Source organism: Pseudorca crassidens, chromosome 19 (genome assembly GCF_039906515.1).
Source record: "Pseudorca crassidens isolate mPseCra1 chromosome 19, mPseCra1.hap1, whole genome shotgun sequence".
Taxonomy (NCBI): Eukaryota; Metazoa; Chordata; class Mammalia; order Artiodactyla; family Delphinidae; genus Pseudorca; species Pseudorca crassidens.
The window spans coordinates 41,003,577-41,029,185 of record NC_090314.1 but is presented as its reverse complement, the minus strand read 5'-3'; the positions used below and the strand labels follow the sequence as shown (position 1 = coordinate 41,029,185).

At 40.8% G+C, this 25,609-nt stretch overlaps 1 protein-coding gene across 4 annotated transcripts in view; it reads right to left on the bottom strand.

Annotated features, from left to right (window-relative positions):
• Positions 1-1,220: 1,220 nt before the first annotated feature.
• The window catches only part of ZNF652 (zinc finger protein 652), a 71,582-nt gene continuing 47,193 nt past the window's right edge, over positions 1,221-25,609 (bottom strand). For 2 of the 4 annotated variants that reach the window (XM_067715009.1, XM_067715011.1), the window contains 5 exons: positions 23,301-24,460; positions 20,581-20,728; positions 20,106-20,221; positions 19,496-19,640; positions 1,221-11,509 (listed from right to left, as the gene is read on the bottom strand). In XM_067715009.1, coding sequence (XP_067571110.1) covers positions 10,998-11,509; positions 19,496-19,640; positions 20,106-20,221; positions 20,581-20,728; positions 23,301-24,203 — 1,824 coding nt within the window. In that variant the 5' untranslated portion in view covers positions 24,204-24,460 and the 3' untranslated portion in view covers positions 1,221-10,997. Of the gene's footprint in view, positions 11,510-19,495; positions 19,641-20,105; positions 20,222-20,580; positions 20,729-23,300; positions 24,461-25,315; positions 25,382-25,609 lie in introns of all 4 variants that reach the window. The other 2 variants (XM_067715012.1, XM_067715010.1) reach the window with 2 other exon arrangements.

The following is a 25,609-nucleotide window of genomic DNA, read 5'->3' as shown; positions in this document are numbered from 1 at the left end:
GAATAGGGATTGGAAATAGAAGTAGCAGGGTTACACATGAGCTAAAACTGTTACTTCGTCATGCCCCCCAAAGTTCTTGCATAACGGACTGTACAGAATTATAAGCTCTTAGTAACTGTTAGACCTAAATCTGAGGGCGTTTCCAGGTTATCTTATTGCTGTGTAACAAACCACCCCGAATCTTAGTGGTTTCTAACAAAAATCATTTATTTCTGGTGATTCTTTGGGTTGGTGGGGGAGTTACTCTTCTGGCGTTACCTGGGCTCTTAAGCGTGCGTTTAGTTGGAGTGTCGGCTGACCTGAAGGGCCTGCTATGGCCTCAACCACGTGCCTGGAACCTTGACAGGGACAGCTGGGACCTCTTCTCTCCACGCAGTTTCTCATCAGTCAGGGGTCTCACCTGAGCTTCCTCAGTCACGTTCCAAGAGAATTAAAGGCAGAAGCTGCACAGGCTCCAGGACTTGCAACATCATTTCCCCACATTCTATTGGTCAAAGAATTCCTAAGACCGGCGCAGATTCAAGGGAGCTGAGAATGGCCACACTTCTTACTGGGAGTTTAATGGAAGGAGGGGCAAGGACAGACTACAGAAGGGTGTGGACACAAGGAGGCGTGACTCATCGAGGATCATTGTACCGGCGGTGGGTTAGAGGCCCCATGAGACAGGACTGACTGCAGTGTGCCCAAGATTTGACCTGTCTCCGCTGCAGGGCACCGGAATGAGAGATGGCTAATCTCTGCAGGGAGCTTCAGAGTTTGGACCCAGGCAGAAATAGAAACACGTGAGACTTAAAATGTTAGAAGATCCAGTTAAAACAACCCGGTTCTGTAGGAAATTGAATTCAAGCTGCTGCTGGAATAAAATAATACACATATACACTGCTTTAGGAAAAGATTCTTCAAACTGCAGGTAGGGCTTAGTGGGTCTTAAAATTAATTTAGTAGTTCATGATCAGCATTTAAAAAATAGAATAGAGGGCTTCCCTGGTGGCGCAGTGGTTGAGAGTCCTCCTGCCGATGCAGGGGACACGGGTTCGTGCCCCGGTCCGGGAAGATCCCACATGCCGCGGAGCGGCTGGGCCCGTGAGCCATGGCCGCTGAGCCTGCACATCTGGAGCCTGTGCTCCGCAACTGGAGAGGCCACAACACTGAGAGGCCCACGTACCGCAAAAAAAAAAAAAAAAAAAAAGAATAGAAAATATCAAAGTGCAGCACAAAGATATTTTTCTTGGATTTTTAATTCACTTTTATAAATAAATGCATAGATATGTATATTGGATAGCCAAGTAATGAGAAAATACATTTCTTACTGTGGGTCACAGCCGAAGTTTGAAAGCCACTGATTTACTATACGCTGGGGTAGGGGGAATATCTACTTTATATTCATGAAAAAAGTGTGTTAACATCAGCATCTAGTCAGAGTTACAAGATGATAAAGAATAAGAATGGTAATTCTATGATTTGGGCAGTTTTGTTCCGTTCTAAGAGGTTTGAAACAAAAGGAACCTTGAACAAGATTTCCTTTCTCTGTGCTTAACTCCCTCACTGGAATCCTTAGACAGAAAGAAACGGTAATCCTGAGCTTGAAAGGCGCGGTAGAAAATAGTTGATCCTCCAGTGGCTACAGTAACAGCTCTGAGGGCAAGCCTCACTGTTGGAGTTATTTACTTGTTTGTTGTCAGGTTTCCTCCACTGGAACATGGGCTCCATGAGAGCAGGGACTGTGTCTTGTTCACGGCTGAACCCCCGGTGGCCAGGTCAGGGCCCAATACATGTTAGCCACTCCATAAACATTTGTGGAGTAAACAAACGAGTGCACGAATTAATGGGAATAGGGGAAGGAAAAGGAGCCTCATCCAGGTACCACATTTTATAATCCCTGCTTTTCACTGAGTGTACTTTGTAAGCGCTTTCCATCTGTCTTCTTTTTCTTCAAACTGATTCGGAACCCAATCATGATCCTTTTTTTCAAATACTGTTTTCTAGGATATGTTCAGATTATCGTTCAGCTAGACAGAGTAGTGTTACTGAAACCAATCAGCACTGAGCCAGGCGGCACAGAATAAAAGAGAACTAATCGCTCTAACTTTGGCCAGCAGCCTTGAAAACACGTTACCCTTCATGAAGAGGTCAGCAGGATTTGTGGGCTGGCCAGCCTATTATGAGGACTGTCACATGAGGACAAGGAAGGAAGAAATGAAGTGAAGAAATACACACAATGGATATGACTACTTTTTTTTTTTTTTTTTACTGTGAACATTAGCATTAAGTTGGTTACTGTACACATCCAAAGGCCCAGCATCTCAGAAATATCATGAAGTGGCACACCTTGTACCAGAGTCTCATAAGAATAAAATAAACAATGCTACATCAAGTGGTTAAAAATACACAAAAAAGTAGTTTTAACAGTCTATAAATTTTTTATACTTAAAATCATGATTGAGTTGAAATTAAAAAGTGCATTTCAATTGCTAAAAAAATAATATTGGTATAGTTAACACAAGGGGGGAAAATCAGTACATTGAGGGATCTGACAGGATGCTGGAATACAGAGGACTCAGGGAAGCTGGGCAAGTTTGGGGACTCAGGAGGGAAGCTTGGTTCCCCCTCCCTACGGTTCCCTGGGGCCAAGCAGCTCTCCTCTCCCCAGTATCTTTCCCATCTTACGAGATCCTGTCCTATTACCTGTCACCTCCCCAACTGAAAGACTCCTCTAAACTTCTTTGCAGCACAAGAGGTACCTGTCCTACATGAGTCCACCTTCACCTTCAATTGCGTCCTCACAGAGGTAGGAGAGGGACACTGCCCTCTTCTGGACTTGACACAAGTACCCCAGCTACATGGCCTTAATCCTTATGACCTAGCAGGCAGAACAGGGACCAAGCAGCTTCTGTTTTGTCAAACTCCTTTGGACAAATGTTCAACATTCAACAACAAGCTTTGTAAACCTAACGCTGAACAACTCCTGGCAAGCAAACTGGATTTTTTTTCTTTAAGAAAAGAGGAAAAGTGCAAGTGATTTCAGTACTGTTGGGGAAAACAAAAATACAGACAGACAAGTTACACCTGGCCCCCTTGTTACCTAAACCAATCACAGCTTCAGTTTTGGTTTTTGCCAAGTGCTGGGGTTACAAGTGGATGCCTCTATCTGTCTGTATTGCTCAGGGTCAGACTTGGCTGGGGAAAAAGGGCCAGGCAGGTATCTGTTCGCAAGGCCATTCCAGGTGCAAATGCCTCCTGGCTCTACGGGCTGAACAGTTAGGGTCTGGTGTTTCCTCTTAGTTGACCACTGACCTGCTTCTTGTGAGGAAGGTGCTGCTATGAGCACAAACGAAACTTGTGGTCAGAGAGCTGATGAGAGTTAGGAGCGCTAAGACAAGTAACTGACACAGAGGGAACACACACTGAATCCTACCCGGGAGGAGCGGCTGCTGCAGGGGACTCCCTACAGGTCAGGACACAGGGCTGACCCCGCTGACTTGGTCCCTGCTGTAACAGACATCTGCTTGGAGCAGAGAAGGTAAGAAGCACTTCCTCATTCATACTCCAGAGCTACCCCTGCCGCTCGTGTCCTTCTCAGAGATGTAATGGCCCTGCGCTGGCGGTGGGACTTGGGAGAAAAGAAGTAAGGAGGGTGGCCTTCCTGCTCTGCACTTAGCACACGACGGATCCCCCATGGGAAGGTTCTGGCTTTCAATCTCTGGCACCAATATGTAAAAAGGCTAATTCAGATGCCTGACCCACAAGGACCTCTGACCCACATATCAACCTTTGTTTCCATCATGAAGGCTGAGCACTTAGTAATAAGGGAAAATGTCTTAAAAACCAAGATCTATAAATAAATATTGAGCCTAGAGAGAATATTCTATAAGAGACTTAAAAGCGGGATCTTTCTTTAGAAGGCAAGAATAAAGAAGCTAAGGTATTTTGTTGCTCCCTTGTGGACAAAGCCAGTAGTGCTGGTGGAGCAGAATCATGCTGCCCATGTCAAGAGGAAGATGCATATTCAAACGTATGGAAGATTGAGAAGAATTCATCTGATTTTCAGAGGCTGCATAGATATGGTTGGGGATACAACTTCAGCAGTAAACACCAAAACTACGCCACACGGTTTCTTCCTTTTTTACTTTTGGAACAAGTCTAATGAGTTGAATAACGAAGCACAGAAAAGATATTTCTAGCATAGGCCGCAGCTTCTAAAAGAACAAAATATTTCCCACCAGCTTCTGAATGCGATTAAACGCAGCCTCAGGTCCTACGCAGAATGTGAGTTGGTGTCTCTGGCCTTGTGATCACACGGTCCCTTTTCACCTGTAGAAGTCAGGTAAGAAGGAAGCTGTGTGTGCTCAGAGGAGCTGGATATTTAGAAACAACTTGATTCTTTGGCACATCCGCTCTAGAGACAGGCTCTTTGGTTGATCAAAACCAACAATGCAAGTTCCAGATTTCCTTCCAAAGTTAAGCAAAATTCAGCTCCTACCCCTTCTTCCCCATCCCCAAAATCATTTTCAAGTAATTTGTAACGTCCCTGATCTCACCAGGGAAGCTCAAATGGTGTGAAACTAGAAGGTGGAGGAGATACTTCTTAGAGGCAAAGGCCCTTTGATACTTGTGCCAAACGTCTCCTACGTACAAAGACATGAAACAAGCCAACAGTCTGTCTCAGGGATGTGGCTCCTCAGGTGTGAGCGCCCCCCTCCCCCACTCCCCGCACGGCTCCCACTGCTGTGCTGCCTGAGAGTCCCAGGAGAAAAGCCACAGATTCAAAGTGGTTACTTTAGGTAGCCAGTTACCACCTAAAAGAGGCAAACTTCTAGGTTTGGGGACTATCAAGGCATACTAAAGCAAGAAGATTTCAAACAACAAGAAACTCTTGTCACTTATTTCTGTAGAAATCTACTTTTTGCATTTTGTAAACGAGTATTCCCATTCCAAACAACCAGTGACATCTTCAAATGTCTTGAATTTATTCATTATCAAACATAAGCATTCTCACAATATCACACCATCCCACCATAACATACTGTCGCCAGATAAAAGGAACAAGAATTTATTAACAGCTGCCTTCTTAGACTCCCACTTCACGTGGTTGTTAGTTAGCCTTGAAAACCTGAGTATTAGTATCATCCACTTTAAGGAAAGAGGCATGACGTTTTAAGTCAGAAAGGAAAAATTTCGACTAAGGCCAAAATACTCAACTCAATAGCTTTCATTCACTTAAAAAAAAGCAATCTAATTTCCTCATTTTAATGAGGTCTATTTGTTTTCAGTCTGGGAGGAGAACTGAAAGGGAGCAAGACACCTGTACGCAGCACGAACTGCAGTTCTGACCGTGAAAGATGAGCCAATCGCTACAATGTTTTATCAATAAGGTGCTCATATCACATGGAGAACACACTGAAACCTCCTTTTTATGACATCCTTCATATACTACGTATCAACGATATTTTAAAAATTAATTAGATGTGAACAAGTAGAAGAGAGTAACCGGAAGTTTTTGAGGGACAGAAGGATGAGAGAGGCAGATCAAACATCAGTAAAGGACTTCTGATAAACCCAGAGAGCAATTTTAAATTGATTTGACTAAAGTAACATTATGGGTACAACCTGGCCAAATGTTTCTCGAAGAGAGAGAGCGTATCAGAACAGGGCATAGCAAGAGCAGCAATCTAGATCCCTTACTCAGAAAGGGGAGGCATTTCAGGAAGACTAAGACGAGAAAAAGATGTTCAAAAGAGATACTCAATGACCTTTAATTTGAAAGGAACATCTACTTTCTGGTGAAAGAAAGGAACATGAGCAGTTAAGATAAGGATAAAGCCTTTCATCACTAGAGATGTAATACGTGAAGAAATAAGATATAAATAAAAGTTTAAAATGTAATCTAAAAGTGACATGGGGGAACAAAACAGAAATACATAAAAAATTCACATCCAAGGTTTTAGAGCTAGTTTGTAGAGACAAATCAATTGGAATAAGAGTGAGTTCCAATACTCATGGAGGATGAATAATCAGAGGTAGGATTTAGATCAGGAAAAGAATGTTCCATGATGCTGGCTTTTTGAAGGCACTCAAGAACAGAGTGAGAGAGACTGAAGCTGCAGTGAGATAATACAGGATGAGTGAGAGATGTACACGCACTAATCTGTCATAAGGAAATAAAAACAACTCCAGGAACACTATGACGAGACATACATTATCAAGTTATACACAGAGTCTAACAAGGTAGAAATCCGCTTTGTAAGTAGCTTCTTACAACAATATAGCTTCTACTTAGGGAATGAGAAAGAGAAGTTTGTTTTCCCGATATGCAATTCTGCAAAATAGCTTAATGAAAAAGTTGATAAGTGGTACATTATCTAGTTCTTTAAACAAATTTACTGAGGCTAAGGTTTCAGAGCTGGGACAACCAAGGAGTTTGATTTTCCTTTGAATCTTGCAAAACCTATCCTCTAAGACAAAAAGATCTGATCACAAAGTCTATAAAAAGTCTAGAGAGTATAAAAGTACAGAACTATGAAAGTAGATATATCGATGGCAACTTTTATGGCTTCCATAGAAAGTGTAGAGAGGATCTCTGGTTTGCTTTATCGAGGTAGCGTCCAGGGTTGGAAGGTCATTGTTATGTGTTATAAACACTACAGATGACAGAAGCAGGTAAGCTAGGGTGTCGCTAGTACATAATAATGCCAGTATCTCTAGTGGCTAATGACCTTTCATTCCTGAAAAAAATGATCTTTTGGGAAATTTCCTATCTTGGTTTAGGTAAATGAAAATTAAAACCCAATATTCACTTGCTCAATTTTATAGTCTGAAGAATTCCAAGTGAGTTGATTTTTGTAATGGGAGATAGTTGATAAAATTCTTAGGTGTAACTCATCCCTTTTTCATCAAATACTTCCCATACAGTCTGCAACAGCATCGAAATGTTCATATGTGGATCAGCGATGTAATAAAAGTTGTCTCTTCTATGCAGTAGCTCAAACAGATGGGTTTCTCTAACTTTAGTTTTCTTCTCTCTCTCTCTTTTTAAAATTAAAACCCCACCTACCATTCTGTGTTTCACTAACGGAAATCTTCAAGATGTGGTAAATATAATACACGTCTGCAATGGAGTTCTATTTCTGCTTGATTTTCTTAAGATTTAAAACTTCCAGTGAAATAAAAATTAAGCTAAACAAGCATATCCATTCAAAAAACATAAAAAGTGAAAAAAATTTCAAGAAGTAGAAAAAGTGTACAAGTATCTCTTCAGAGTATTTTGCCTCCAGTTAGTATATAAGGGACAGTCAAATTATAGGGAGCGAGATATGGGAACATATGTATATGTATACCTGATTCACTTTGTTATAAAGCAGAAACTAACACACCATTGTAAAGCAATTATACCCCAATAAAGATGTTAAAAAAAAAAAATTATAGGGAGCATTCTAACCACGATGAAAAGGTACTTTCAACCAATGTAGTTTTACAAAAGATGGTACAACTGTGGTAATATCCACGCTCAGTCATTAATTTAGAACGGTTAATGGAAAAACGGCAGACTGTAAAAGTATACATAACTGATTTGCAAAGGTTACTTTGAACTACTGTAGTAAAGTTTTATGTGGAGACTTCGCTGCTTGCTAAAAACAAGGATCAAATCACAAATATACACGGAAAGGAAGCCACGTGCTTTTAAACCGTTCATCTTATTTTCTTCATTCAGATGTAAAGTCTGACTCAGTATGAGCCCGCCCCACTCAATTTGAGAAAGCAACGAGCAGCCTTTCATTCAGGCTAAGGAAGAGTTCATATTTGAATGATAAATCTATGAGAAAAGAATAGAAAAGTGCAAAAAAAATTTAAAAAGCAATAGCAACTCAAGCTGGGAATTTTCAAGTAAGTCTTAACTCTAGCAATGATACAAGCCTTTGAAGACAGTAGAATTAAGTCAGGAGAAACAGCCTCAATTTGGTATCTATATAATGCTGAAATGTGGCCTTTGTTGTCTTTAAAATTTAAGTACAGATAAGGGCTGAGAACTCAAACTCCTCCCCAGTTCTTTTTTTCATAAACAGATAACAAGTAGTTAATAAGTTTTGAATAAGTCACAGGGTGCTGTACTATAGGTGGGAGGGAACACACCATATATAAATGCAACTTTTATTTTAGTAAAGGACCCCAATCAAAATTTTAACCCTGAGTTTGAGTCTTAAGCGTGTTAAACCTGATGCACGTATATGTTTAAGGCTTAATTCTTCAGTTCTTCTATTCAGAAGCATTAATGGTATGAATATTCTTAATGCATTTCATTAGGCATATGTAATATGACACTGGTGAGGAGTCATTATATTCTGAGCAGTTTTCCCGAAGACCACAAACCCCAAATCAGGGAGGGTATGCTTATCTAGGGAAAAAAAATTGGAAGTTTCCAGATTGTTCCACAATACATTTCACTAAGAAATGTACTGTTTGACAATGCTGATTTTTAAAAAAAGATAATCCTTTCTTTGCTTCTGTTAAGGGTGGTGGTGATTATTTGCTTAATATTGGTTTTCCTATGTAGTAGATATTTTTTTATGGCTATATTCACTTGAATGGAAAATCAAATATGACTACCTGAATTTTCCAGTGTGTAATTATAGTACACCTCATAAAATGGTTGATTCAATGGTCTCAAGTCTAGAATTCAGAACTGCTGCCCAATATTGTAAATTTATTTAGAACAAAATAAGGTATAACCAATTAACTAAGCTGTAATTTACATCTTAAACATCATTTTAATATTACAAGCTTGGACATGAAATAATGGTATGTCCACACATATACCACACATGGTATATCCACAAACTTGTCATGGAACGCCAAGGAGACCGTGTGAATAAGGGGAGGCAGCCACTAAAGATGTAACAGTCATAAATAAGGAATTAACTTTTCTTATTGGTTTGGGTACTTGAGTGTTCCAAGAATGTATACAAATATTTAAAACCACATTCCTTAGAAGTTAATCCAGAAACAGGAAAAGTATGTCTTGAGATACTTTTCCACCTCATTCCCAAATTCTCCTATGCTCATTATAGAAGACAAAGGCAGTAATCAGAAGGAAAAAATCTGGAAATATTAAACCAAAAAGCTAACAGAGAATGCGATATTTTAAAAATAGGGACTTAACCTCAATGGAAAGAGTTCCAGTTTTCCTACCACAGAGCTAATCAGCCAGAAAAAGTGCTGTAAGTCTATCTGCACACTTAATATTAAAAATAAAAAAATAAATAAAAGTCAGGGTTCTGATTCAGGCAAAGATTTAAAACCTTGAGGAAAGAAAAATGAAGAAATTTCAAGATTAAAAAAATGAGGGGGAGAGAGAGAGAGAGAGAGAGGGAGAAAGAAAGACCTCGCTTTGAAACTCAGTTCGCTGAGATGAAAAATTACAAAATTTTTATCTACACTGAGTCTGGATAAATGTGATCAGTTAAATATAACCAATCCGTCAGCCCTTCTGTTCAGCCTTTCTTATAATGAGCTCCTGACTGACCATGCTCTTTAGAAGTTACCCAAACTCTTTCAAACCTGCCCCATTTGCGGCTCTCCTTATCACCAAGAAGGCCGCTATCACATCATCGCTTGCAGAGGACAGGGCAGCAAAACGTCGTTTTCTCCCTCTCACCACAATTTAAACTGTGTTAGAATAGCTCGAAGTTGTGACTACATCCATGGATAGAAGAGACATTTTAAAAGTCATAACCAATTTGTGTTCTTATCCAAATTTCTCAGCCGCTATCAGGCAACATCATGTTTGTGATTTTAGTGTACTATTTTATCTTTTTGTGACAATTAGAAAAATAAAGCAACCTTAAAGTGAGCAGTGTATTAGGAGACTTCAGTTGGTCGTCCCACAGAGGCTGAACCTGAACACATTTCTGGGGGAAGCGAGACGTGACTGAGAGGAAACAGCCTCCGCCACCTCCTCCTCTTGACGGCGAGCAGCTTTACTCAGATTTTCAAAACAGGCCAGCTTCAGGTGACCTCCCTGGAAAAGGCTCAGCCCTCTGCAAATCATTCCATTCAACGTACTAACTGAACCGAACGAAACATAGAGGACACAGCATGTCCGTGAGCCTAACAGGCCCCCGAGTGTTAAGCAGAGATTAAAAAACTACCAAGGACTTATGCCAGATTCCGAAAGCAAAACCTCATTTTCGCAGTAACCTGGTCTGGAGACCCTTTCAGATACATCTAGTCTCTGAAGCACCTTTGAGTTGTACGGATGTAAGAATAACTTTGAACTATAGAAGTTATATGCATCTTTAAGAATCACATTTTGATGATTATAAAAATTTTTTCTATTTTACAACATAGGTCCAGCTACACTGAAAAAATTACACTGCTTATTGAAATACATTTCATTTTAGAAACAGACTACTAAAGAAGTCTATACAAAAACTCTAAAATAATTTCTGTAGTAAAATAAAGAGTGCATTAGGAGAGCTACACAAAGAAGAAAATTTCTGTCTTTCTCTATAATGCTTGATATACTGTGAAACATGGCTAGCTCGACTCCGAAGCCAGCACCGAAAGCTGAAAAGAATGTTACGATACACAGTGATACAATTAATGCTCTGGATTAATGTCACAGCCTTCCCGATTAGTACAAAGGAAACCAGGCCTGTCCCCTCTTTGAGGAGAAGTCCAGGATATAAAAGCAAGCATACCTCATCAGCTGATATGAAATTATAAAATTCCACAAGTCTGAGTATTTGAAATTTATAAAAGTCACCAGAAAATGCAAGCAAATTGGGCTTTAGTTCGGTGGTTCCCTGGTTCGACAGTTCCCTCCGTGAGCTCAGGGTCTTCTCGTCCACTCCCTCGGATGTGCCGATTCACCAAGACAATGACAAAGCTCTGGGTGGAGGCTGAGGAGAGTCTGACAGCTACAGAAACGCTCACCAACCCCCACTCTGCAAACTCACACCGGGGCACGGAACTCGCGGAGAACACGTTTAAGGAGATGGATGTTAGTGATGCTGGGCTGAACTGTTCTTCTCTGCCAGGTGCCGCAGAAAGGTGTCCTCACCCTGGCCCCTGTTATTTAAAGGCTCACTCTTAAAGAGAGCTGGAGGTGGGGGGAGGTGAGGGACTGGGGGGATAGGAAGGTGGTGTGGGTGGTGAGGGTGTGCGTGGATGTGAAGGTGCGAGAAGGGGTGGGGCATGGGCCGAGGGGTTAGCGTGCTGACGGGGTTCATGCTGATGGGAGGGGCGGGGGTCGTGGGGGTGCTCCCCACAGAAGGAACTGGGGTGGCCGGGGAGGTTGTGAGTGGGATCTGGACAGCAGGCGGCACGTTCACGGGGCTGGTCACCCGAAAGCACTTCTCCTTGTGGGCCTTAAGCATGTTGGAGAAGCGGAACCGCTGGCCGCACACATCACACGGATAGGGCTTCTCGCCTGTATGAGTTCTGCGGTGCCTCTTCATGTTGGGGCGGCTGGTGAAGCTTTTGCCACAGATTTCACAGATAAAGGGTTTCTCTCCTGAGACGAACACAGACACAAAAACAGGATTAACACACTAGGCGGCAAGTATGTGCCCCAGCTATTCCTCATACTAAAAAAGGAGGTTACCACTCCTCTCCCCTATGGCATATTATATTCTAGTAGTCATAACAGAGTTCCCCAAAGTTGGGACTTCACAAAAAGGAGCAGATACAACGAAAACTTACTTACAACCTACCATCTGGGCTTGGTTAAAAGAACAAAAAGGGCTTCTACAGTAGTGATCTTCCACATCCTACAGGACGAAGTGTTCAAACGGCTTTCCTGTGTTCCAGGGAACCAAGCCCACAGATGAATCTCTGCTTCTAAGCATAGGCGAGCTGATCTGTGAGCAATTTCTGACATTCCAACCCAGAGTAGGACTTTGCTGAAAATGTCTTGGGGAGGACGTAAGTCTCCGCACATCAACTCGAACACAATCCTTAGAATGCGGCTTACGCTTTGCTATCTGGGGAAATTCTGGACTGACTCACCCTACAACACAGATTTCGCACCACAGTGTTTCTCTGCAGGCGGCTCTCCATTACGTGGGGCTGTCTGCACACCTGAAGAGCGCTCAGTGGTCCTGGCGCCAGACTACTTATATGCCCCCAAGAAATTCTGACCATCAAGAATGTCCCCACACCATTTCCAAATGCCCACGGGTGTGGGGAGGGTTGAGCAGCAGGCTACCGTTCTTGGTGGAGAACCCCTGGGAAAATGAGCCAAAAAGGAAACAAACCCCCCTAGTTCTAAGGGCACTTAGGGAGGAAATTAGGTTTGGGTTCTAAGGGCTTAATTTTTAAACTTCCTAACTTTCCTTTGGGCTTACTGCTTAGTTCTATGCTATGTCTGCCTGCCTCTCTCCCCAGGCCATAGGGAGAAACAAAATGATGTTTGGACATACACGTCCATGGTCACTGCATCCAGAATGCTGTGGTGCGGTGCGGAATACATGTCCACGTGTGCTTCAGCGACCATGTGCTTGTATTTAGCAATTCCTTCACCAATGCTCAGTGAATGTCGCTTGTATCTCTACTGTAGCTCCTGCTACAAGAGCTTCCTCTCACTTCAATTATTACTCCCTTTGTTTCTAACAGGTGTCCTTATTCTACTCCGTATAAATAAGGGCTGTTGTGTATGGAGTCTTAGTGTGTGCTTGGCACTGTTCTAATCCCTTGACACCTTATTAACCTCTGGTGATCCTCACAGCCTTATGAGGTAGGTACGCTATTATCCCTATTTTACTGATGAGGAAATTAAGAAACTTGCTGGAAGTTCTACAGTCAGTGGAGAGGCAGGATTTAAAACTCTGCAGTCTGGCGCCAGACACGTAAAACAACGGCGCTTCACACCTCAACGTTCTGTGCATTCCTGAACACACAAAGGAATGTTATTTTCTTACTGTTTTCCTCCACTTTGGGACTCCTTCTAACACTACGAGCAAACTCCCCTTTATCCATATTGTAGTCCTTATTTCTTCTCTCTGCCTTTGAAAACTGACATCTCCTGTGGCTTCCTTCCATGGAAGCCAGACTTTTCCTCACTTCCCATGAGAGACTGAATCGAACCGTCAGGGGGGATCAGTTTTCTCCATAGTTACCGGTACTATTTGCTGACTATAATATTTCTTTTATCTTCCTACCTTTCATTATTCAATCACTGCCACTGCTAGGCTCTTCACTGTGATTCATACACATCTTTCTAGATAATTTCTGTCCTGGCTTGTGTTCCTTCCTTTTAATCCATTTCCTCCAATTAAAAACTTCAAATTCTATGTTAAATGGAATTGATTAAATCAGCTGTGGTATGCCCATCTAATGGAGAGTACCACTAAAAACAGTATTAAAGAAGTATAGAAATGTAGTTACTGACATGAAAATCTATAATCTATTATCTATAGTCTATTAAGTAAAACAAGCAAGTTATGACCACGTACACATGGTATTATCCATTTTTAATGAAAAATACGTGTAGGAACACATGGAAAGAAATACAACAAATGTTACCAGTGATCGTCTCTAGATAATGGGATTATGAGTGACATTTTACTCTATTTTTGATGCTTATATGTACTTCCTGTTTTCTAAAATAAACATGATTTACTTGTATAATAAAATGTTTTAAAAGCACACCTGTTTGATAACCTATCAATCCCCTTGACCCCTTCCTCCTTGACTCTCCAGAGTTAACAGTCTTCATTGTTAACAGCCATGCGGAACCAGAGCCTAAGGACCTAATGTTTGAATTATTAGTCTAATACAAGCAAACATTCTCCACTTAATTCACTAATCACTTCCTAGGTTCACTAGACACTTTATTCATTGACAGTTTACTTAATGTATGGACATGTAACTTTCTGTTATGTGCCCAAACCTGGATCCAGTCCTGGATCTCTCTCATCGTCCATCTCTCATTTGTAGTCTTCTAGGCTATAATGATTTGCCGCAGAAAGACTAAAAACTATTAGAACTGGCCTACCATAAATCCATGTATTCAAATTTAAATGGGTCCTTTTAACTACTTAGTAATCTTTTATCCATTTCTTGATGTCCTACCAAATTTTCCACATTTGTTACTCCAGACATAAACCCACCCAACTCTAACTCTCATTATTCATGAGGCCCCATCTCCTAACTGTGCTGATGACTGATGATAAGGTTTCCCTGAAACCTCAAAGTAAGATTACAATGAGGCCGAAACAAGGAGAAATCAAAATGTAACATTTGAAATCAACCACCTGCACCATGTCCCACTTTAAGGAAGTGCTAGTAAATGGGTGGCTGGAGGAGGTACTAACAGCTAAGTCCATCAAGGTAACTAGAAAGCACGTATGTCAATACATCTTATGATGTAACCTAACTGTTACATACAGATAAAGCTAACCTAATGATAAGAAACGGTACTGTAATGAGTCTGAAGAACGCACATAACAAATGAAGACAGAATCTGCAGGGAAGATAGAAAGAGCAGGAATTCGGCTACTTAGCTGTCTTTTGAACTTTCAAAGGAAAAAGTGATCTGGCCAATGAACACAAGCACCCCAGTCTGCTTATGAATATCCTGGAGCAGCATCAGAAATCTGTGCATCTATATATCTGGCCTACCATCACGTTACAGTCGTTCACCTGGATTACTGCAATATCCACCCGACTGGTTTCACCATCTCTATTCTTGCTCCCCATCCTCCAATCCACTCTCCACACTGTAGCCAGAGCGACCTTTCAGATGTGTCACGTTCTGCTTAAAGCCACTGAAGAACGTCCCACTGTCCTCAGAATAAAGCTCAAACTTTTTTACATGGCTTATTCTGTGATGCGGTACTTGCTTACTGCTCTCCAGTATCGTGTCTTACTATACTCCCTGCCTCCCCTCCTCCCCCCATCCATCAAACTCTAACCAACTTCATTTAGTTGTACTTACTGTGCTCTCATCACCAAACCACTGTTATGCCTTGCCTGTCTATCACCCCAACGTGACTATAAACTCTGTGAATCTAGGGACTATTTCAGTCTTGTTCGCTACAGTAGCCCCATTTAGTAGATTCTTGATGAATATTTATAAATAAATATTAGTTAATTCTAAGACATGCCTTTCCCCCCAAATATTTACATCTGTGAAACTGACATACACCATAACCATCGGTGACGTGTCATTCTTTAATTTGCAGCATTTTCTTAGTGATACATAAATGAGGTTTGTCTTAAAACTGATGGCTTCTTGGATTCCATGAAGGATGGTACTCACAATTAAGATCACTCATATAAACTCTGTGAATCTAGGGACTATTTCAGTCTTGTTCGCTACAGTAGCCCCATTTAGTAGATTCTTGATGAATATTTATAAATAAATATTAGTTAATTCTAAGACATGCCTTTCCCCCCAAATATTTACATCTGTGAAACTGACATACACCATAACCATCGGTGACGTGTCATTCTTTAATTTGCAGCATTTTCTTAGTGATACATAAATGAGGTTTGTCTTAAAACTGATGGCTTCTTGGATTCCATGAAGGATGGTACTCACAATTAAGATCACTCAATTACCTTCCTTTGCTGTAATTTTCTGTCCCTGATGATCTTGTGATTATAATTTAGCTTCTCATATAAATTTATTTTAGGCAAAGAATATTCAGACCAAAGAACATAAGAGTTCGGAAGCACTTGTCACTCAGGCTTTTCACTGTAAATTAGCAACTTTATTTATATATTATTAAGATTGTTTAGCACAGATCAATCCCTCTGACCCTCATCTGCTTGGGTACACTGACAAGTTCTGGAAGCTGAGAACCAGACTCTGGGGTGGTGCTTTTTGCCCTCATGATGTCCTGTGTATCCCTCCATTTTATTACTTGCTTCATTAAATTTGTATCAGAGTAACTAAGTATGTGTTTCTGGAGTCAGACTGCCTTGGACAAGTTCTTTACTCTCTGAGCCTCATCTGAAAAATGAAGATAATAATAATAGGTTATTGCGATAAGTTAGAAATTCGAGGAAAGTGCTTAGAACAGTATTTGGTACATGGCAGACATTCAGTGCATTTTAGTGCTGCTATTATCATCATCATCATCATCACTACGACTGGACTGTAAGCTCCTTGAGGGCAAAAAACAGGTCTTAATTCATCCTGTATCCCTCGGCACTTAGCACTGTGCCTGGTACAAAGAGAATCAACAATTATTCTATGTTGAACTCACCCCATGTCCACACCATCCCAGGAAACCCTGCCTGAGGGCTGGTCGGCTTCCCTAGATAAGATCTACCTCACTTCTCTTTAACTGCAAAGAAACAGCCCAATCAGTGTCAGTTCCTGCAATGGCCTTAACCCCCACCAAAACATACTCTAAATGTGGTTTCATCCAGCCTTAAAAGACCTATCCCTTTTCTTCTTTAAAAGCTAACCCTTCTCGGATCCTTCAGGTACTATTGTAATCCTTATTTAGTACCAAGGAACCAGAGGCCTACAGGGGTTGCATAATTCACTTAAGGTCACACTGCTAGTGAGCGGCAGAGCCAGGTGTGTCCAACTCCACCATCCAGCGCTTTCCCAGTGTGAGCATTACAAACAATACTAAAAGGCAGATGCAAACCAGGGAAAGGGATTTTAACATCGGTGTTAGACAAGGTCCCATATATATAAATATATACAAAGAGCTATACATATAAAGAGCTATCATAAACAATAAGAAAAAGCCAAACACTGCAATGGCAAGATGAATACAGAAAAGGCACAAGCAATTCAGAAAAGAAAATATACTGATACCCAACAAGCATATGAAAAAAAATGTTCAATCTTACTTAGCAATTAAGTGCAAATTAACACAGTAAGAAACCATTTTTCACCTATTAATTCAACAATGATTTTACTTAGCATTGGATAGGGTTGGGAAAATGGGTATTTTCACGCGCAGCTGGTAAGAGTGTATGTGGATGGCTATTTTGCAATACATACCACCAAGTCTTAAAACTATACACATCCCTTTGCCCTAATAATCCCATTTCTAGGAATTTATCCTAAGTAAATAATCATGGCTGTGTTAGCCACAAAGTTGTTTGTCACAGTATTATTTATAACAGTAGAAAAATTGGAAATAGAAATCATCTAAATGTCCAAAAGGGAACTGGCTAAATAAAATAGAGATAACATCCTTAACAGGACCACTGTAAAGGTTATACTGATTAAATGAGATAATGTATGTAAAGTATTTAAGATAGTACTCAGCATACATGTGCAGAATAAATGATGGCTATTATTACAGCAAATTTATAAGAAGGACTATTATACAACCATTAAAATGATATTACTGTTAATGACATAATACAGTAAAATAAAAAGCAGGTTGTAACAGAGCGTAAAGACCCAACTTTTGTTTTTTTACTATATACATGAACGTATAAACACTTATGCATAGTATCTATATGTATATTAAGAAACTATAGAATTAAAAAAATATGTGCTAAAATGTTAACAGTAGTCATCTCTCATTGATAAGATTATAGATCATTTCAATTTTCATATTTTCTAATATACTTTAATTAAGTATGTACTACTACTTTTAATGAGAAAAATAAAAACTTAAGTGAATTTAGGTGGCTGTACTCCTTTAGAAGAAACAGGGAATGTTCAGCTTGCGTATTTGGTCAAAGAAGAATACTTAACATAAAGTTTTATTCAACTTATACATTAATCACAAAATGTACACTTCAGTTTCATATTATGGACATTCAAGGGCCTGAAGAAAGAAAGAAGGACAAAGGGGAAAGAAGAAAGAGTAAGAAACGCAGAAGGAGAAGGAGAGAGGGGGGACCCGGGAGGAAGAAGCGCAGGGAGACGGGCAGAAAAGAGAAGGTGAGCGCAGAGGCTTAAGTGGTGGAGGTTCCTTCCAATCTTGCGACAAACATTTACTGGGCATCTACTATGTGCCAAGCACCGTGTGTAAATATGACACAGCTTCTGCCTTCAAAAAAACTTATTTTCTGTCTAGTTCCATAGTTTCCTGCTGAGTTAACAGAAAACTGCACCCTAAAAGCTACTCAGAACTAAGAGCCTATCCAAGAGCCACCAGATTTTAAGAGGAGAATTTGTTAAAATACTCTGACATATCCTGCTATCCACTTAGGCTTCAAAGTTATCACTACCTTTTGAGATGTAATTTACGTAAACTCCTCTCATGGCTCTTCCTCTAGCTTATTCCTTGAAATCAGAGGTCCTGCTCTGAATGGGAAAGAAGCCCACCAGGCAGGTGTTTTTCTTTGGACTTAATAGAGATGGGAACTACAGAGGCGCAGCTACGGGCAGAACTTCCTCACCACTAGTTAAGCAGGGTAAGGAAGATAATGTCTTGTGGTTCTTTCTGGCTCTGCTACTCTGTAGACTAATAGAACCTAGAATCCTGTGATTAGATTTTATTTAGAAACTTGAAATATGTTTCACACTGTTCAATTTGTGCCAAGACAGCTAATTCCAGAGCGTCAAGATAAGACAGACGTACAATGCCCCAGTGTTTACAGGGGGCTATTATTCTAACTAGCTTCCTGGAGGCTGTGTGACCCAATGCTTTCAAGACTCAAATCGACGCTATGAAGCATATACCTCTGAAAACACAATGTAGTTAAAATACTACTTAAACTCATTTGATGGATGCGTTCGTAAAAAGTAGTAGAATTTTGGTAAATAAAATCCAATCAAACTTTAAGAATATTGAGAGGGTATCCTATTAAAAACAATGTCCTCAGGGACTTCCCTGGTGGTGCAGTGGATAAGAATCCATCTGCCAATGCAGGGGACACAGGTTTGAGCCCTGGTCTAGGAAGATCCCACACGCCTCGGGGCAACTCAGCCCGTGCGCCACAACTACTGAGCCTGCGCTCTAGAGCCCACAAGCCACAACTACCGAGCCCGCGTGCCACAACTACTGAAGCCCGTGTGCCTAGAGCCCGTGCTCCGCAACAAGAGAAGCCACTGAAATGAGAAGCCCGCGCGCCTAAAGCCCGTGCTCCGCAACAAGAGAAGCCACGGCAATGAGAAGCCCGCACACCGCAAGAGTAGCCCCCGCTCACGGCAACTAGAGAAAGCCCTCACGCAGCAATGAAGACCTTAACGCAGCCAAAAATAAAATAAATAAATAAAACCAAAAAAAACTGGCCTCCATTTTTTAAAGACCCAGAACCCTTTCCTTAGAAAAATAACATAGACACATATGCAAAACAAGTTTCATACAATTTCAGGAGATCCTGTGTCCCAAATAAAGAGTCCATCATCTTGAAGGAACCCACAGTTAAAAGGCACTAACAATCCTTTTTTAAATAAATAAAATTATGAAAGCCTAACTTTTCGGTATTATAAATTTGTATTTTTATATATCAGTGCGGAATTTGCACTTAGAATGCAGACTCGTGGCTTAGGACTTTAAGTAAACAGACTCACAGGTGATCATTAACAAGTGCTTGAGACATATCTGTACCTTTCCCAAGAAATTCTTACCAGTGTGTGTTTTCATGTGTTCGTCGAAGTACTGCTTCATGTTGAAATCCTTGCCACACCACTGGCACATGAACTGTTTGTGCCCAATGTGGATGCTCATGTGGGAGCGTAGCTGGTACTTGTACTGAAACCTTTCGTCACAGTTCTGCATTGGACACAGTGGAGATTTTTGAATGCCAAGCATAGCAGCTCTACCTGCGCCCACCCTACATAGCCTGAGATTAGGTATATTTTTCATACTCAAAATAGAACCTGCTTGTGTCAACTATTTGGCTCTGCTATATTTCCGTAGCTGAGTTATAACAAAAGGGGAAATGTCCCAAATAATTATCCCTGAAGTATATCTGACTTCTCTGAATTACTGAGACAAGTAAAATGACTCGTCACGTGTTATTCCCAAACTTAACCTAATCTAAGTGAGTTAACTCTGTGTTAAAAATGACCGCTCTCTATCCAGCAGTGAGATAACGCAACGCTCAGAGCACGGGTCTGACGGCTCTGGGGAAACGCAGCCTCGTGCCTTGCACGAGGCACACCTCTCTCCCACGGCTCACCACGTAAACATAAGCCAGCCCCCATGCCTGGGCCTGGTGGGCAGCACATGCCTTACCTCGCATCTGAAGGGCTTCTCTCCAGAGTGCTGCAAGGAGTGCACCTTGAGTGACATACTGCGTTTGAATGACTTTCCACAGGTTTCACAGGTAAATGGCATGTCTTTCGTGTGTGCTGCAACACAGAATGCACTTATACTCAAAAACAGTCCACCAAAGGGCTCAAATGGGAAAAGAGATATGTCCTACTGTAAGGTGGTCCTGCCATCTTAATTGATTGTTCTCTATTCTGTGAAGCTTTAATGGCAAAGTTCTGAAGGAAAAAATAACAACGTTGCAAAGAAACCTGGGTGTGGAAGACTCTACCATCCAATTTGGTGATGCTCACCGAAGACATGTTGTAGTTAGTTTCAACAAGTCAAAACTGATTCAAATACGGCAGTTCCTCATATCCTGCCCAATCCAAAGTATAAAACACACCAAAAAACAAGGGAAAATTATAGGTGTACGAGAAAAGCAACAGAAAAGACTTACCAACCATGTGTTTCCGTACGTGAGCCATGGTATAGAATTTCTTCTCACAAATTTCACAGGAAAATTTCTTTTCTGCATATCCATGGACGATCTTGATATGTTCGTGAAGGGACCAGAGTTTCTTGAATGATTTATTACAGGAAACACACTGAGCAGGATAAATAGAAATAATCTTTATTTATAGGAGCTTCCAGAAAGCCACGCCTGCTGACTGGCAGCTGAAATGGGTGTGCCTTATTATTATTATTATTTGGCCAAGCTGCACAGCTTGCAGGATCTTAGTTCTCCTGACCAGGGATGGATTGAACCTGGGATACGGCAGTGAAAGCGCCGAGTCCTAACTACTGGACCACCAGGGAAGTCCCACGAAACGGGTGTGCTTTAGATTCGTGGCACAGGCCAGAATCCAAAACAAATCCACGGAGTCCAGATTCCAACACCAACGTCCTTATGTTCTATTTTCCAAGATGAATTTTTTTAGAGACACTTTGGGAGTATGAAGACAATGGCAAAACATAAGGCAAAAAGGAAGTCCCACTAATGTCAAAGAACTGACCGAATTAGCGTTATACCTTTGAAAAGAACCTTCAAGTTTTTTTTTTTTAATACATGGATTACCAAGAGCAGCTGTTTCCTACACGTGGGTTACTATGCAGTTAATACGTGTTTTCCAGAGAATACAAACTAATTTTAAATTAACATAAATAAAAACAAGATAAAGCGTACGTTAATGGTTATATATCTGTAGAAATACAACAATGTTTTTGTAGCTTAGAGAATGCATTTGGAGCCTTCATTGACACAAATTATTGAGATTTTATTATATTTTCCCAAATCTAATTTTCTCTATTAAACATTCCCCCCTGGCAGAATTTAATATGACCCCTCGGCTGTTGGCCTCATCCTCGCCTTTCCCGGGGAGCCCAGCTCCAGATCTCTCACATAGGCATCTGCAGGAGACACAGGCGGTCCTGCCTGGTTCCCTGTACGATGGATCATCACTAGTCTAGGCTATCATAACATGTATCAAAATAAAATGGTTAAAAGCAATATTAGGAAGTTCTAGGTAACCATCAGACTCTGGGATGCTGAAGGGAGCAAGTTGTTATTCACTGTAAATAAAGATCTCTGAACACATTATCCCTTCAGGAAACAAGGACTCTGAGGAGAGTCACAAAGATAAGCCTCCGGTTGGATACTGTTCGAGAGAAGGACAGACAACTCCTATAAGCTATTGTGTAGGGCACAGTTTTAATGTTTACTTGTTACCAGGTCATCAGGATTAGAAATGCAAAAAGAGTTCCTTTAGCAGAATCCACAAAACCTAAATACAAGTTTAAATGAAATTATGGTGAGGAATAGTGAAGAAAGTCACACAAAAAAAGGATTTATTAAATGTTTTCTGTACTTAATGAAGCAAATTTGAGTAAAAAAAAAAAAAACAACTATATAACATCAAGATCAAGATATACCTTTTTCAGCCACGAATCATCACAGAACTAAGTCTGACCCCTAGGGTGCAGCACAGCATTGCACTCCTTTTGGCCTGAACAACAGTTGCAACAGCAACCAATTCAGAACCAGGCCCTGGGCACCAGTAGTTATTGGAGGGTAGGCACCATGATTCAGTCTTCTTTTATTTACCAAGCGTGTCAGAGATCAAGTCACAACTGACGAATCAAAAAGCAGTGAATTTTTAGCAAATATAATATATATTTTTAAAAAAACCTCTTTAAAGTAAAGCAATGATCTTGGTTGTCGATTAAAAGCAAGAAAGAAACGTGAAAAATAAGGAGCACTCCAAATCAGGAGTATTCCAAGAAACACACTGAAACAAAACAATTTCATCTTCTGAAAGAAGCTTAGCTTAAATATGGTACAAGAAATTTCTATTTTACATATCTTTTGGAGACATTAATAGACTTACCTTTTATGAATATTCATTAATATGCATTCACATGTGCAAACCAACATAGCTCAACATAATATAATTCACTCAACATGATATAATTAGCACACTTCTTAACCTATCACAATATAGTCCTTTCAAGGACTAGCCTGGTTTGGATACCATGTTTTGTTACCTTAACAATACTGCACAGTAGCATTATATAACCCTACTGCCAGGTGGGCAACATTTTCAACCAGCTCAGCCTCGTTTAAAGTCTGCATATTCCCATGGGCTCAGCCTCTTGACAAATTTAGTGTTGTCATCTCTCCACTGGTAAAAGCAAACTCACTCCTGGAGATCTTCCATTTCCACCAGTCTGATTCATTATGGTTTTTGTCCCCATCAGCTGCACTAGCATCTGGCATCCTTTCAAACCTTAGAAAAGGACCTCTCTCTACTCCTGACCTTTACTTGATATCTCCCACCTTGACACAGAAGATGCCAGAATGAATTATATTACATGTCTTACAAGAGTAAATCTCAGTGCAAAGTCGGTGTTGACTTTACCTCCTTGTCAATCACCTATAACAGATCCCCCTTCCAATGTACCTGGGTTCCCACTAGTCCAGCGTCAGTTAAATTTAATGCTTTTGAAAGAAAATGTTAAGGCTGCTTTTGAAAAGACCAAAGCAGGGGCTTTTAAAAAGATAAATTGGTGAAAACTGTCCCTTCGGCCTCTATTGTATTTATTCTCTTGGGCAGATACCAGGTGAGTGTGAACAGCCAGGTTCTATCCTGGAAAGTTTGCCCTCTTGGTGATGAAACCTACCTGAATATTTTTTTCACAGTCTGTTTGCTGGTGAAGGGACAGCTCACTTTCCAGGACAAACTTCTTGCCACACTTATCACAAATCTGCATGCGCCTATGAGTAACGTTCATGTGCTTCTCCAGGTACCAGCGAGTATTAAACACCCTGGGGCACTTCTCACAGGTCAGAGTCTCTTTCTCTTCACACTTAGCTTTCTGGACTGGCGCTTTGGGCTCCTTTGCGGCCCGCTTCTTACGCTTAGGTGGCTCTACACTCTTCCTACGACCTCTTGTAGCTCTGGGAGTAGGGGAAGTGGCAGCTGCGGCAACAGAGGCAGCTCTCCTCGTTCTCCTTTGTGTAACGCTGACCTTCTCCACTATCTTCTCCTTTTTCTTCTGCCTTTCGTTTTCTCCATAGTCATTACTGTCATCCGTGGCCTCTTCCTCACTCTCTTCCTCTTCCTCCTCACTGCTTGTCTTAAGAACAGGAGTCTCTTTGGACTGAGAAGAGACACCCTTTTCCCCTTTAGATACATTTAATGTTTGATTATTAAGGTTTACCTCCACTATGATCTGCTCCCTTTTGTAGGAGACTTCCTCCTCCTCCTCCTCTTCTGTGTCATCAGAATTCTCCCGGTCTTCTTTCACAGCATGCACGTCAGACACTGCTCTTGTCTCCCTGAAATACGGCTGCTCCTCTGTTTCATGGAGATGTGGTTTGCTCATCTTGGTGTCCACTAACACAGAATAAGGACTTCCTGATTCCCTTTTGTACACTTTGGTGGACAGGTCAAGCTCCTGGTTGGCACCATGATAAAAGGTAGGTGGCACTTGACCACGACGGCTGTCTTCTTGTGCCATCCCTGCTACATGCACAGCACAGTTTTCAACCAGCTCCTGACAAGAACTGACTGTGTGGCTCATTGGTAAGTGGTCTAATTTATGAAGCAGTTCAGACTATAGAGAAATAGCTTTAAAACAGGGCAATTATTAAGACTCAAATCCTTTTCCATCCACAAAGGATCACTCAGATGAAAAAAAAGGTATTCCTGGAACCTGTGTGCAATTCTTCCAGTGTTGCAGCACCAAAGCATAAGTCAAAAGGTTTGGTATTATGGCAAGAGCAGAGCACTAGTGATTTTTCTTTTGAAGAAAGCTGCAAATGACGTGGAGCATCTTATCTGCAAAGAAAAGCAAAGACAAAAAAGATCAGATATCTCTTATTTCCTTCTTATAGCATGCACTGACATCATACAACAAACATATCTTAAAATGATTAAACTCTTTATATATACAATTCTTTATCCTGCTTAAATGGTTCATTGTGGGCCATCATTTTACTGGGTTACATGAACTCAGCAAACATTCTGTTAGAATGTAAATTCTAAGACAGCAGGAGTTTACCTGTCCAGTTCACTGAGGTATTCTTAGAGCTTAGCACAGTGACTACCAGCACTTAGTAGGTGTTCAGTGTATATTTGATGACTAAGTGAATATCTGTTTTTGCATGGCATTCATTATCCTGGACGTACTGACGTGGCAGAGTATATGGTCTGTGTCCCCAAGGAGTTTACAGTCCAGTTACACAATATGTGTTGTCCATGAAACATGTAAGGACCTTATGCTGGCTGGTTTTCTTTTCAATATCAGTCACCACCATCCACCACAGTGAGAGCTCATGGAACAAAGGGAGTAATGGGCTAGGCACTGTGGACCACGAAAATAAAGCAGCGAACTGACAACTACAGAAGAGAGAGAAACGTCACTGGCCTTAAATAATTTATAATCTAGGTATAGATATCATTGTTTTCAGGTTTCTTAGAGTAATTTCAGAGTGGCTAAGTACTTTTAAATTTGTTCTATGCATAGCTCTCTAGATCCACTCAATGACCAGGTGATTTTTGAAGTGTCAGCTGCACAGAAGTCTAAATTCTAAGAAACAGTAACCATAAGGTTGACATGGCTCCAAGAAAAATAAAACCATCCATTAAAAAAAAAAAAGATGAGAAAGGCACATAATTTGCTTTGTGACATACCTCACATTGCTGCTTAGCCAACCACCTAACCTCTTAGTCATATGAATATCACTGCAAGCACATACCCTATCTAATTGACAAAAGGAAGGAAACTAGTATTTACTGAATACCTGCTATGTGCACAGAATTGCAAAGGTGCTCATTATTTATTATTTTTAGTTAATATTCACTACAAAACTTTGGGGTTGATTTTTTTTTTTTTTTTTTTTTGCAGTAAGCGGGCCTCTCACTGCTGTGCCCTCTCCCGTTGTGGAGCACAGGCTCTGGACGCGCAGGCTCAGCGGCCATGGCTCA